Source organism: Leptidea sinapis, chromosome 7 (assembly GCF_905404315.1).
Source record: "Leptidea sinapis chromosome 7, ilLepSina1.1, whole genome shotgun sequence".
In the NCBI taxonomy this organism is placed as follows: Eukaryota; Metazoa; Arthropoda; class Insecta; order Lepidoptera; family Pieridae; genus Leptidea; species Leptidea sinapis.
This window is the reverse complement of record NC_066271.1, coordinates 620,434-636,276: the sequence shown is the minus strand read 5'-3', so window position 1 is coordinate 636,276 and position 15,843 is coordinate 620,434. Positions and strand designations below refer to the sequence as shown.

Sequence of the window (15,843 nt, the reverse complement as noted above, 5' to 3'; positions counted from 1 at the left end):
TACGTCTTGTTTAAAAAATCAGCTCTAATTGCATAAAAATAATTTGATAACATTTAATTAAACGTTATTTAACTAAATTATGCGGTATATATTATGTTTATAGGTTTTATATAATACCTTGTTAATTACAATTTTGTTTTTTCTACAAACGTAAAATAGCACGAGGTATATTTTATTAAGGATTTTTGTTTCATTACGCCAAGAAAGAATAACTTTTCGCGTGCTTACATTAGTACACACACATGTTTATATTTGCGATTAATTGTTCGTTATTACCTGCGTTGGAACAGGAACGGAACATTCTCATTTTAATGTCTGCAGGTTTGTTATCCGTGTGATGACAGTACTTTAAACTGGAGTGTCACCGGATCGGATAAATATTCTGCCTCGACATCTGTTTGTTCGCCTCTTTGCACAAATTCCTCTTCTTACTGTGACTATTCTCCTCTGTAGCTAATATTGATAATTTATTACCTGCCTTTATTCCTCCAACGATCTTCTTGTAGGCAGTGTTTTGTTCTTTGTAACCAAAGACATTAATGTTATTGACCATTTATCGTGTCCCTTGATTTTATGCTCTGCACATTTCTACTTAAGTTTTCAATTGGTCATAATTGCATCATTTCTTTTATTGTAATTGTACAAATTTCCAGAAAAAAGAGGAATTTTTAATGAGTATTAAAAAAACTTCGTTTGTTGCGCGGATTATAGTTAGGTTAATGTCAGTTTGACAACAATGTCAAGTGACACAGTCATTACCGATCTCACGTGGCTCATTACATTTGACCGAATTCAACGAAGAGCGGCTCGAATCTCTAGACTTGCTTACAAATATACGATGTTGTGCACCTTCTACCGCATCACGCGGAGTCTTCGGAGTCGTTCAGTTAAATAACGGATCACGGGAAAATTACATCAAAATTCGAAATTGTATCCGCATCTCTTTGGTGTCTGGCATTCCACAAGAAACTGTTAGCCCCGCGCAGCTACTTTGTGGAATCAGGAAACTCCAGGCTGCAGTATTCCCGAAGCGATACAAGTGAGACCTACACTTCCCCATAATAAGAGTGAACTCGCACCTGAAAGGCAACGTGTATCTTGACTTCTTGTCCGTAGCCATATATCATCTCGCACGTGCAAAAATGGGCTTGTCAAAATATGTTCTGAGGACTATTCTGGCCAAGGTGTATTAGGAGGACGTCTAACTCGTGACAACAAGAGACGAGCCGAGCGGGACGTTCAGCTGATGGTAATTGATACGCCCTACCCATTACAATGCAGCGCCACTCAGGATTCTTGACACACCCTGTTCTGAAGTTCTGTGCGGCACTACAATTGTAATATGCGGCAATACAATAATCTAGCCAGCATCCTGTACAAAGAAGCATCCCACTAGTAAATGCGCTTAGTCGTCTCTTACTCTGGTATATTTTTCCCTATCAGCCTTCCATTACTCGAGCCGAAACTACACAATAATTCCTGATCATTATGATACGTTTGTTCCTAAGCTGACTCAACCCGACCACCTAAAAACTCCTGAGCAAATTGATACTTCTGGTATAACTAATCGCTCCCTTACCTGACTTTACCTAAAATTCTTGAACACAATGACACGCCATATTATATAAGAACACGTAAGAACTTGAACACGAAGATCTTTAAGTCTTCATTACATTTGTCAATTATTTAATAATTAAAGTTAGTCCCAGAAGTGAGGGATATCACTTTAAAATAACAAACTGTTTACATTTGAAAGAGCGACATCTTAATTCAATTTCCTAAAATGCAATGGTTGAGCAGGTTAACTGTAAAGTAGATCCTGTAGATGGAGCTACAACCTTAGAGTTGAACAAGATATTCGGTCGATGCGTCACTCGAACGGTTTGCTCAGTTGGTAAGAGCGCTTGGACGGAACCCGAGAGGCGCGGGTTCAAGTCCCGCATTGTTCATAAATTTTGATACATAATTTTGTATATTTAATACCAGAAAAGAGGCATTCGTTTTGGAATGGATGGTAGTTTTTGACTTTCATCAGTGATGACCCATCATATTTTGAATAAAAATATTTTAATTTGAATATCTTACTGTTGTCAGACGGATGCTCTAAATGAATATCAAGTGGGACATCCCGTAAAAATAAATGTGTTAATGTTTTGCGCAGAAACAAACCAGATTCCTGACAATACGGTGAACGGTCGCGTTGTGAAGGAGAGCGCCGCCTCCACCGTGTGTGTGATCTGCGAGTTTGTTCTGAAGGAGATCGACGACCAGATCAAGGACAAACACAATGATGTAAGTTGATTGAGATATAACATGTTACATCTCATTTGCTCAGTTATTTTCATTCATAATCATATTTATTTATTTCACTAGCTACGGCCCTTCAGACCGGAACACAACAATGCTTACACTTATTTCATTATTGCTTCACGATTGAAAAAGCCGCCATTGCAAATGCCTTCAGTCGCCTCTTACGACACTCTTGGGCCTGGAACTTCCCTATTCTTTGTATGTCCCGGGGAAGCACAGGACATAGCCGAGAACGCGTGACCAATTTTAATTAGTCAACATGTGTGTCAGCTAGTGGTGGACAGTAACTTCGTTCACTCTGCTATCTGTTGTATCTCCGTTTCAAATGTTCTTCTCACTTTAACGCTTTGTGTGTGTAACGCAACTATATTGTAAGTATTGCTCACCACACTTTTGATGCTCACCCAAATGAAGTGAATGATATAAGCTCGCATCCTTCTAAAACCATAAATGTTTGTTAATGGTAGTGCATATCAGTTTCTCGGGCCGTTATTTCTCCCTCACAGTACCATTTGTTTCGGAAGCATTCGTATTGATTTTACCAATAGAGATTGAATTATGAAGACGTTTTATACATGAGAGAGGGCAACTGGGCTCACGGTATGGGGGGGGGGGAGTGGTGAAACAATTGCCCGTAGACATCCGCAACAACAAGTGTCAAGAGATGCGTTGCAGGGTTCTAAGGTGAGAGTATGGTCTTTACTCGAAGGTACTGTAAGTCGTATCGGTACGGGAAGAATAATTTAACATATACATTTTCAGAAATAAAATGTCTTTCAGTATGTAGAAATCTGTTTTCTTCCAGGACGAAATCAAAAAGATTGTCCACGGGGTGTGTAAACGTATGCCCAAGTCGGTTCGCTCGGAATGTGATCAGTTCGTGGAGAAGTACTCGGACCTAGTCATCAGTCTGCTTGCCCAGGAGTTGAACCCGGACGAGGTGTGCCAGGAACTCAAGCTGTGCAAGTCCGTGAACTTCAACGCCGTCAAAGGTAATGTCGATTCTTTTTGTGGTCAACTTCAACTCTTGATTAAAACAACTGAGGCACTTATAGGTTAGCGACCATTACTGCTAATAACTCTTCAAATTAGCGCAGTGTATGGCGAATTAGACCGGTTATAAAAACGGCACCTAAAAAGATTCCAGCGTACAGAGGACACACCACATGTAGGCATCACAAAACAAACTGACAATACAATACATAACAAAGGAAAAGAACAAAAGCAGGGAACAACAGCAAACAATCTATTAGAGTTTAATTTTTTTGTGCTGGAACTCGAGTAGGAAGCAACCTTCTGTTCAGTGGTTTAAATAAAAAAGAACAAGTGGGTTGCCTCAAAAATTGAATCACGATTTATAATTTACTAGCTGCCCCGACAGACGTTGTTCTGTAGATAATAAAAAAAATACTATTTTATTGGAATTTGCCAATATACTTCAAAACATCAAGATTAATTCGTATAAAATGCTCCCTGATGTTGTAATGAAATTCTTTCACAGGGGAACTGTCAAACCGTGCTTTACTAAATTCTCTCATAGAAAATATGACCATACAAAACAAATATTGAAAATAAAAATAATTATGAGTCCCAAATCGAAATAAAAAGTATCCTATCTCTCAAGTTGGACCAAACTGCACTCCATGAAGTAATCCCCATTAAAATCCGTTCATTAGTTTAGGAGTCCATCGCGGACAAACAACGTGTCACGTAATTTATATATATTAAGATTAAAGATCCAACAGGAATTCAAAGCAGACATTTTCTCGGTCCCGGTCCACATAAAACGACAGCGAAAGAGTATATGGCGCGAGTGAATGAGGTGGAACATTTTTAGCTTGTTTTAGTCGCTTATATGTTCATAATCAATTTAAATTTTATTATTTGCATGAATTAATATTTAAATTTTGAATTGAGTTTTTACCACCATTGCTTTACTAAAAATATGAAATTAATATGATAAGAGTTTCATGCGCCATTTCCATTTGTTTTTGAAGTTGTGATGAGTGCTATAATTGACATCAAGTACAAGTACTCGAAAGTAATCAATTTTGAGAAAATGAATGCCTTTTATTACTGTAACATAATTGTATTTGAAGCTTAACCTAATCAAACCGTTTAAATAACTAGTTGTACTGATTTATTAATAATAATTATAAGCACAAAGCGTGTACAATGAATATGAAAATGAACACAAATGTACAAAACAAATGTGTTACGAAATTTAAAAGAATTGTTAAAAACGTTTTTTTATATAAGATGGGACAAACAGGCAAGAGGCTCGCGGGATGGGGAGAGGTGAGGCAACAGCCCATGGTCCTCCGCAACAACAGGTGTCAAGATATGCGTTGCCGGTCTATTTTATATGATCCTTCCTTGAAGGTCCCTAAGTCGTATTGGTTCGGGAACACCGCAACCGGTAATTGATTTCACAAAGCGGCTTGCGAGGCAGGAAATTTCTTACAAAACGCGGGGTTGTGAAATGCCAGACGTCAACATGATTCGGGTGGTACTTTGCACGTAATATCCGGTCGTGGAATTCGACCGCTGAAATCAACCCGAACAGCTCCTCTGAGCACTCCCCGTGATAAATGCGGTAGAAGATGCAGAGAGAACCCACACCACAACCCAACGTGGCAGTTAGAGGAGTGATCTCGAATCGATGGGATACGACAAAGGGAGACTTTCTAGCGGTGAACGCACAAACTTGCATCTTCTTGGGGTTGAATTAGACAAAATTTTGTCGGCCCCATTCCGAGACTTTGTTAAACATAGTCTCTATTTCAGACACAAGTTGGTTCCGGTTCTCGTTGATGCTATCTCGGGACATGTAGGAAGCATACCCTGTGCTGTCGTCTGCATATCAATGGACACTGCTGACTTGCAGCATATCATTGATATGCAGAAGAAACAGTGTAGGGGATAGCATGTAGCCTTGCGGGACGCCAGCGTATATGGGTTGAAAGTCGGACCGGCATGCACCGTAGATAACAACCTTGATGCTCCGGTTGGCCAAAAAGCTAGTGAACCATTTGCACAACCTCTCGGGAAGCCTTCTAGCGAAACTGCCATCCATAGGATGCGCTTTATGTCACACCCGTTCGAAGGCCTTCGCTATGTCTAAACTCACCGCCAACGCCTCTCCCTTCGACTCAACCGCTTGCGCCCATTTATGGGTGAGGTTTGCAAGAAGATCACCAGCTGAGCGACCCTGCCGGAAACCGTACTAGCAGTCGTTGATAGATATCCCAAGAGCTGGCGGTTGATGATTGACTCCGAGAAAATGGAGGTAATGGCATACTTTCGAGAAAATGGAGGTAATGGCAATGGGGCAGTAGTTGGATGGATGCGAGCGTACACCTTTCTTAGAGATCTGGTGCACTAAAGCCACCTTCCATGATTTCGGGACTACACTTGATGAGTCGGAGAGCCGTAAAAGTAAAAGATGGGTCTGGACCGGCGCCAGTTGGTAAGCACATGTCCGCAGCACTATCGGGGAATGCCATCGGGCCCACTCGATTTATGAATGTCCAAGATGAGAAGTGCCTTAAGCACGGCGCCATGCCGGATTTTTACTGGATGTAAAAAACTCTCACCGCGGAATATGCGGTGGTGGTGCACCTTGTTCGTCCAGAGAAGACTTGGACGCCAAGAGGGAGCCCAGGAGATCAGCTTTCTATTTGGCGTCATGGGCTAGCGAGTCATCGTCCCTGTGCAGTGGTAGATACCAACGCATTGAGCCAAGCCTTATAGCACTCCTGCTTTCGATAAGAGGTCATTTTGCAGGAGCGGTTAAACCATGGCTGTAATCTGCCACCGATAGACACCGAGGAAGATGGAATGAAGAGTTCCATACCTTGCAGTCCTTCCACATCAGCAACAGCGTCAGCAGCCCCATCTGGATCATCCAGCGAAAAACAGATCTACCTGTTACGCCTGCGGCGCCGTGTTAGGCGCGTGATCGGCACGGTGCCCCGGATCAGGCAGTGGTCCGACAATCCTAGAGGAGGGTCAACTTAAACTAGGTAGCCCTTCGGATGTGAAGTCAAAAGAAGGTCCAACAGTGAAGGTGTATGATCTACCACATCTGGGATTCGTCAATTGCGTCAGACCATATAATATAATATAATAATAATATTGACACACTTTTTACACAAATTATCATGCCCCAAGTTAAGCATATATAGCCTGTGTTATGGGTTACAAGACAATGATATATTTAATACAATATACTTACTTAAACATACATAAATTCATATAAACATACATAAATACATTTAAACATCCATGACTCGGAAACAAACATCCATATTCATCATATAAATGCTTGCACCTACCGGGATTCGAACCCGGGACCTCTAGCTTTGTAGGTAGGATCGCTAACCACTCGGCTATACAGGCATATGCTGATGCGAAGTCGTGAACAGATCTCCTTGCAGGATCGGTGGTATGAAATCACGCCCGTGTACAGTACGTGGATCGGTGGTTTGTGTGGGATAGGTTAGGATACCCAGTCTGTACTGGGATTAATTTATTTAATTATAATTGTTTACTTTACGAAATTACATTGTATTCCATGCTTTTATAAAAAAAATCCAGCTGAGTTTCTCGTGCCCGTTCTTCTCAGGCCTAAGGCATACTATTTCGAAGTGTTGGTCTTTGACGTTGAATAAGTGATATATCCTATTTTGAATAAAAATATTTGAATTTGAGTAGCCAGTGGATTGGTTTCAGAGGAGATCCTGGACTGCGCCGTGTGCGAGACAGTTGTGATGGCGCTGAAGAAGGTGCTGAGCAACGATAAGATGGACCGGAACATTGTGCACATCGTGGAGAGGGCGTGCGACATGCTGCCCGCCAAGTACTATAACAGGGTGAGTGACGGTAGGCAGCTGAATAGGATTTCGATGTCACCAGGTTAAAAACAGGCCAAGTTTTTTCCCTGTGCTTCACCGGTACATAAAAAGGATAGGGAAGTCCCAGGCCCAAGGTAGGTATGCTGAATGGCATTGCTTGCGGCGGCGTCGTGCCGGGTCATCTCCTTCCCTAAAATATGTGCGACGGGAACGATGACCGATCCGGTCCATACGACAACTTAGCGGAGGCGTAGTTTTGGGTGATTTCAACGGGCACAATGCCGAATGGCTTGGGTCACGTACCACAGACTACGCAGAGCGATCTGTGCATAATTTTACATTTGCGTATGCTCTGTCCCAATTGGTTGAGTCCCCAGCTTGGCTCCCGGATGTGGAGCCACACGCCGTCCTTATTGTATCTTCTACTGACTACACATCCCGATAGTTACCAAGTCTCTGTCGACGCCTCTCTCGGAACGTCCGACCATTGCCTGGTCAGGAGTGTAGTGCCTATCCATCGCACACCAACAGCGACCCGCCGCGTCTGGCACTACACCTCAGCAGATTGCGATGCGTTTCTTTTTTGCATCCTACCCTAGGGGCGAAGGTTTGTTTCCTTTCGGATGATCCCAGTGCCTGCACCGTTGCAGTAGCCGATGTGATACTACAGGGCATGGATATTTTTATACCTAGCTCTGTAGACCCGATCGGTGGTAGATCACAGCTCTGATTCAATGCGTCAGTTAAAGCAGTATCTGCCTGCAAAAATCAGGCGTATCGAACTTGGGTTGCGGCGCCGGGTTCAAAGAATCCGATCTGCGTGGGAAGAAAAGAAAATATGCCGTAAACCGTGCTTCCAGATTCTTCAAGCGGCAAATCGCCCTTGCAAAATCGAAGCACATTGTGAAAATCGGCGAGCAGCTTTCCAGTTACCCGACTGGAACACGCAAATCCTAGTCGTTATACTCGAATCTTGAAGAGAAACACCGCTGACCATCCCGCCAAGTCGAGCGGCCCGGATGGAATTTCTCCAATCGTGCTTAGAACGAGTGCCTGGTAAACCTAGAAGGTCACCAGTTGATCAACGACCGACAGTACGGCTTTTGCCATGATGGATCGGCAGGCAATCTTCTGGTATACCTAACACATAGATGGGCGGCGGCTATCGAAAGCAATAGGATTATCATTATAACCACCACACAAACGTATAGCCCCAATCGAATATTTCACCGCAGCCATCTTTGATTTGAAAACTGATGCCAAATTCGTTCTGTGCACCCTCGAGAACCTCGGATTCGATATCAATATTGTTGAAATCATAAATTTGCGCGGCGGCCATCTTTGATTTGAAAACTGATTCCAAATTCGTTCTCTGCACCCTCGAGAACCTCGGATTCGATATCAATATTGTTGTTATCATACATTTGCGCAGCGGCCATCTTGGATTTAAGAAAACAAAATTGTGCGTAACCGAAAATTGTGACAATTTGCTATAAAATTTATCTCATACGTCGATAATGAAGTTTCACTTCAAAAACATACCGGCGTATTGAGATCCTCCTCCTTTTTTGAAGTCGGTTAAAAAGTTTCCGTTAATGTTCTCACGAGCTCAACTTTTTCCAAACATATAAAGTCAGTAATTTAAAAGAAATATTTATAGTGACTATTCAAAGCGCTTAGTTTAAGCCTAATTGAATGAAGATTATTTGACTTTGACTTTCAATAATTATAACATCATGTGGAATTGTACATAACAGCCTCTTTTCCATATCTACCAATAAACACAAAAAACTATCCCAGCGGAGGGACTCGGGGTATAATAGTACTTTCATAGCTGGCAACATATTTTTTAATGGCGTCTATTTTGTTTACAAAATATTGGGTTTAGATATTAACACTGAAAAAACCAAGATAATGACTAACAGATCCGTGAACTTATAACAGTGGACCAAAATACTATCGAATATGTTGAAGAATATACGTATTTGGGCCAAATCATATCCCCCACAAACCTCATGGACAAGGAAATAGAGCAAAGAGTGGCAAGTTATTGGAGAAGATACTGGTCTTTAAAAAATATAATGAAAACTAATGAGATCTCGCAGAAATTTAAGAGCAAAGTTTTCAATATGTGCATTACACCTTGCATGACATATGGATGCCAAACATGGTCCTTAACAAAGAAAAATATACATAAATTGAAAGTGTGTCAACAAAGCATTGAAAGAAGCATGTTAAAGATCAAAAGGAAAGACAAAGTACGACGAACACAAATCAAGAAGAAAACGAAATTAGAAGGGATAGACAACACTATAAAAAGATTACAATGGCGATGGGCAGAACACACCTTGAGAAGCAATATTGATAAATGGACAAAAAATATTATAGACTGGTATCCAAGACAAGGGAAAAGAAATCAAGGAAGACAACCCATTAGATGGGAAGATGATTTTAAAAAAGTGACTGGACCAACGTGGAGACGATCTGCTCTGGACAGATCACAATGGAAATTTCTGGAGGAGGTCTATGTCGGAAGACAAGCGAACGATGTAGAAGATTAAGAATATCACTTATATTCGATTATTACTTAGATTAGAATATAACTTAGATTATTATTACTTAGCTTAGAATATTACTTAGTTTACAATATTATTTAGATTAGATTAGACTATATATATTGTATGAATCTTACATTGTTTGCAATAAAGGCTTATTCATTCATTCATTCAATAGCAGCAACAACAGTAATTATATTTATCTACACCCATGCTTTAAATCCTCTAGCAAAGATTCTAAAACAGTTAGCTTATTGCCAACATTAAAACACCCAATGTCCTAATAACCATTACATCATCCAAACGAGTGTTGTAATGTTGTACTGAATTTCATAACAACACAATTCAACCTTTGCACGACACGCCACAAGTTAGGTTATCATACTCACCATCTGGATGTGTGGCGGTCCACCACAGTGCGGTATTCAAGGAGCTTTCTTCCACGTACTACAAAGCTGTGGAATGAACTTCCTTGTGCGGTGTTTCCGGGACGATACTACATGGGTACCTTCAAAAAAAGCGCGTACACCTTCCTTAAAGGCCGGCAACGCTCCTGTGATTCCTCTGGTGTTGCAAGAGATTGTGGGCGGCGGTGATCACTTAACAACAGGTGACCCGTACGCTCGTATGTCCTCCTATTCCATAAAATAAAAACACTCCTATGTTTTTTTTCGATCCCTTTATGCGTTAAGAGTTTCAACAGACAGCCACATTCTTTTTGCTCGATGCGTGGTATCTGTATAAATTTCAAAAAAAGAACATTTTCGTTTACGCATGTTCCACACTACCAGAACGTCTCGCTAAAAAAAAATAGGTAATTCGAATCCCCACTATTTTTCTTGAAAAAATGAGCGATTCAAGTTTTGACAGCACACCGCAGGATATTTTAAACGCTGCAAAAGAACATAATATTCAAGTACATTTTAATAATTGCACTACACAAAATGTAAGTTACTACTAAAATAAATAATTCTTTCATTAATACTTAATTTATTTGTATATAATCAGTAGTGGATGATATAAGGTTACTATTAGAACTGGCTGTTTTAATATTAGTAGTAAGCTAACTGCGTCAGAATCTTTTAGAGGATTCATATTATAGGTATAGATAAAGACTTGTACGCAACTGTTGATAATTACGCATTAAAACACTCAAGTGACACTATTATCACACTCGGCTTCGCCTCGTATAGATAAACCCACATTTGTGTTTTGATACCCCTCATTACATAACAGTTGTATAAATAACTATTAATTACGACAAAGTAGCGAAAAAAACACGTTTAATGTTTCATGAAATATGTAATATGTAATAGTACAAGTACACAAGTCTCGCTCCGCTAAATCAATTAAAGAAATGGGGACTCTTGCGGTCGTACAATAAGGTGGAATTCAGATAGCACAGCGCTATTAACCTTCATTTTTATTCACATAGAAGTTGCCTCTCTTTATATCGCGTGACCTAAAGAGTCAAGCCTCGAGAGGTAAGCCTGTTGTGATGACGTGAGGGTTGTCTTCTGTACCTAAAAGGTAGGTAGACCTACCTACGATTAGGTCATCTTATAGAAATAGCTCAGTTTTTTCTGTAATATAAATAGGTAATAATTTTATATCAATATCCTTTCGTTGTCAAACCTACATTCGTTGCAGATAGTAATGTATGCGCTGGAACACCACGACATAGTCAAAGTTACTTAAGTAGAGGAAATAAATAGGTGAATGGTAATATAATAATAATGGTAGTAATGGTAATATAATAATAATTAATTTAAATTAGAATGTTTCGACATCTTTAGGAAGCTAAAAAAATTTAATTTTGGATCATATTTTTTTTTATTATTATTATTATTGAACCAACAGCACACAAAAATTAAACTAATAACAAAAATATTATGCGATGGCCGACTGCCAATTACAGGTTCACACTATTTATGGTATAACATTTAACGCTCTAATTAAACTATGATTAAATCAAAATAAAAAAAATAACTAATAAATATAAAGATGTGTATGTGTGTATGAGTGTATGTGCGTATGTCTTAAGTCGTTTTCAACTCCTCGATTACAGTATACTTAAAATGATTTCCTTTTTGAAAGAGCTTTTAGTATGGGCGAATATATCTGTTCGTAAGAAATGTTTATTATAGCAGCTAATGGTACGACAGACCACCGAATTCTGGGCATAAATAGAGTGAGTAATTGAGACATTAAAAAGGGAGGTATGCCTTGTACGCTTCTTCGGGACTTTAAATTGGATGAATGAAGATGTAAGTTCGGGGCAGTCAATTTTGTTGTGATACATAATGACCTTTAATATGCTTTGCTTTATTTATGTTTCTCCATTTTTAAAAGATCGGTCGGACCGGTGAGGCAGGTGACGAACAAGGCTCGCGGGTGCGTCACTGCTCACTCGTCAAGTCCTTACTGGATAGTCACAATGGTGTGGCCGCTCGTACGAGACAGGCCTGCTCAATTCTTTGTTAAATAGGAAGTTTTGTTGTTTAAACGTTTCTCCGAAGTTTAATTCTTTGAATAAATAAATTTAAAAATTTAGTTAGTTCAAATGGGTATGAAATATTTCAGTGTCACACGATGCTGGAGATCTACGGTGAAGGTATCATCCACCTTATCGAGGACTTCGGCACTAAGGGCATCTGCCAGAAGATTGGGCTGTGCGCGGGCTCCGCGTACGTCGACATGCAACACGAGCATATGTCTAACTAAAGGTACGTCTTGTAGTTTACAAACACTGTCGTGAAGCAGTATTAAATTTACTGGGCAAATGAGACTTAACATCTTATGTCTCAAGGTGATGAGCCCAATTGTAGTGACGCTCCGAATATTTGGATTTTTCAATAATCCTGAGCGGCACTGCATTGTAATGGGCAGGACGTATTAATTGCCATGAGCTGAACGTCTTGCTCGTCCCGTCCCTTATTGTCATAAACAAATGTCTTCTAGTGTCACGGTTCTAAATTCAATCCAAATCCCACCGCCCGAGCCAACTCGAGTACCGAATCATGTTCGTACTGGTTTCAGCTCGACGTTCTTGATTACGACATATATAATATATACAGCTGTACGCTACAGCGGTACATTTGCGTTTCTCATTTTGATTGTTCTAATCTCTTGTCTCAAATAATTTGTTTGTCTTACCTACACCCCGACCACACCAGGGCAGGTCTAAGAAGCGCGGAGTCAGCTCCTTTATGTGGAATATGCTTGGAGTTTATTATCTTAGTGGTATAGAAATATTTAACTAAAGTAGCTTTTTTTATTGAAAAGGATGACAAACGAGCGTACGGGTCACCTGGTGTTAAGTAATTACCGCCGTCCACATTCTCTTGTAATACCAGAGGAACCACAGGAGCGTAGCCGTCCTCTTTTTTAATGTACCTACGCATGTCGTATCGTCCCAGAACATCGCACAAGGAAGCTCATTCCACAGCTTTATAGTACGTGGAAAAGATTCCTTTAAAACCGCACTGTGGAAGAACGCCACACATGCAGTTGGTGAGGATGATATCCTAACTTGTGATGTGTCGATCAACACATTTTGCTTTTGAAATAATTGTAATAATAAAAATTTACTTTCAGATATTATGATGGAGCTGTGGGCCACTGTGTCTTATAATCTCTTATTACTTAAGCAATTTTTATTTTTACCAAATAATTAGTTATAGTTTTCTTTTTTCATATTGTAAGAATATTTGTAGTTGATTGCAGTAATATTCTTATAATAAGCTTAACTCATTGTGTCGGTTATCGATTTTTTTTTCTTCTAAATTGTAAATGCTAACCTGTGATACGAGTTATTTTTAAACTGTGTTAAATAAAGTCAATTCGGTAATGTGTGTTTTACTTAACCCTTTTAAAATGTTTCAAATATAAGATATAGATCCAAACATAATACACAAATAAAATTTGAAATAAAGTTTTATGATCAATGTCTGAAATGTAAATATTAGGGTTGAGCAGGTTATCAATGGAAAGTAGATACTATAGATGAAGCCACAACCTGAGAGTTGAACAAATTATACAAGATTTTATGACGATGCGTCACACGAACGGTTAGCTGAGTTGGAAGAGCACTCGCACGGAACGCCAGAGGTCGTGGGTTCGAGTCCCGCGTCGTTCATAAAAAATTGTTTTCAAATTTAATTTGAGCAGTGAAAACGTCCAAAAAAAAATACAGTTAACATCTATTTTGGGCAATGCACGTACACTAATACAAGGTGACATACAAATCACGAGTGTAAGACGTAGCTTGTCACGCACTCTAAAGTAATAAACCTGCTTTCATCGGTTGTCTAGCAGCAACAGCCGCTATCTAGACGTGTGAGTGACGTGTTATCTAAGGTCCATTACAATGATCTCTTGAGTTTATTAAAATATACTAATTGTCACTACTCATTATTTTGTAAAACCTAGTAAAATCCGGATTTGAGTTAAAAATTGCGAAGAAAATGGGATCTTTTTTAGGACTTCTATTTAATTTGGCTCGTGCTCGGTTTATAGTTATTTATGCAACTGTTGTGTAATAAGGGGTATTAAAACACGAATGTGGATTTATCTCACGAGGCGAAGCCGAGTGTGATAATAGTATCACATGAGTGTTTTAATACCTAATTATCAACAGTTGCATACAAGACTTTATCTACACCCAAAATATGAATCCTCTAAAAGATTCTGAAACAGTTAGCTTACTGCTAACATTAAAACAGTCAGTCCTAGTAGTAACCTAATATCACCCATTACTAATTCTATACAAATAATCTAAGTATTAATGAAAGTATTATTTATTTTAGTAGTAATTTACATTTTGTATAGTCCAATAATTAAAATTCACTTGAATAGTTCTTTTGGAAACTAATCGCTCATTTTTTGTAAACAAAACAGTAAAAATATCGAAGAAAAATGGCGGGGATTCGAATAACCTACTTTTTTTTTACGGCGCGCGACGTTCTGGTGGTGTGGAACGCGCGTAAACCAAAATGTTCTTTCTTTGAAATTCATACAGATGCCACGCATCGCGCAATAAGAATATGGCTGTCTGTTAAAACTCTTTGAGCATGAACGGAATGAAAAATAAATAGGAGTGTTGTTATGAAATTCAGTACATTACAACACTCTTTTGGGTGATGTAATAGTTATTTATTATTATTTATTTATTTAGTAATAGACGACCGATATAGCCGAATGGTTAGTGACCCTGACTACTAAGCTAGAGGTCTCGGATTCGAATCCCGGTAGATGCAATCATTTATATGATGAATATGGATGTTTGTTTCCGAGTCATGGATGTTTATATGTATTTATGTATGTTTAAGTAAGTATATTGTATTAAATATATCGTTGTCTTTGTACCCATAGTACATACAGGCTATGCCTAGTTTGGGACAAGATAATTTGTGTAAGAGTGTGTCAATATTATTATTATTATTATTATTATTTACGCAACTGTTGTGTAATAAGGGGTATTAAAACACGAATGTGGATTTATCACACGAGGCGAAGCCGAGTGTGATAATAGTATCACAAGAGTGTTTTAATACCTAATTATCAACAGTTGCATACAAGACTTTATCTACACCCAAAATATGAATCCTCTAAAAGATTCTGAAACAGTTAGCTTACTGCTAACATTAAAACAGTCAGTCCTTGTAGTAACCTAATATCATTCATTACTGATTATATATACATATAAACTAAGTATTGAAACAATTCTTTATTTTAGTAGTAATTTAAATTTTGTATAGTGTTAAAATTCACTCGAATATAATGTTCTTTTGCAGCGTTTCAAATGAATCGCTCATTTTTTGTAAACAAAACAATAAAAATATTGAAGAAAAATGGCGGGGATTCCAATAAACCTACTTTTTTTTACGGCGTGCGAAGTTCTGGTAGTGTGGAACGCGCGTAAACGAATATGTTCTTTTTTTGAAATTCATACTGATATCACGCATCGAGCAATAAGAATGTTGCTGTCTGTTGAAACTCTTTGCGCATGTGATCGAAAAAAAAACATAGGAGTGTTGTTATGAAATTCAGTACAACATTACAACACTCATTTGGATGATGTAATGGTTATTAGAACATTGGGTGTTTTAATGTTGGCAATA

At 38.9% G+C, this 15,843-nt stretch overlaps 1 protein-coding gene across 3 annotated transcripts in view; it reads left to right on the top strand.

Moving 5' to 3' along the window:
* Nucleotides 1–13,571, top strand: part of LOC126965511 (prosaposin) — a 59,909-nt gene extending 46,338 nt beyond the window's left edge. For all 3 annotated transcript variants that reach the window (XM_050809153.1, XM_050809154.1, XM_050809155.1), the window contains 5 exons: nucleotides 2,162–2,292; nucleotides 3,116–3,302; nucleotides 7,045–7,184; nucleotides 12,305–12,447; nucleotides 13,319–13,571. In XM_050809153.1, coding sequence (XP_050665110.1) covers nucleotides 2,162–2,292; nucleotides 3,116–3,302; nucleotides 7,045–7,184; nucleotides 12,305–12,445 — 599 coding nt within the window. In that variant the 3' untranslated portion in view covers nucleotides 12,446–12,447; nucleotides 13,319–13,571. The remainder of the gene's footprint in view (nucleotides 1–2,161; nucleotides 2,293–3,115; nucleotides 3,303–7,044; nucleotides 7,185–12,304; nucleotides 12,448–13,318) is intronic.
* The last annotated feature ends 2,272 nt before the right edge of the window (nucleotides 13,572–15,843 follow it).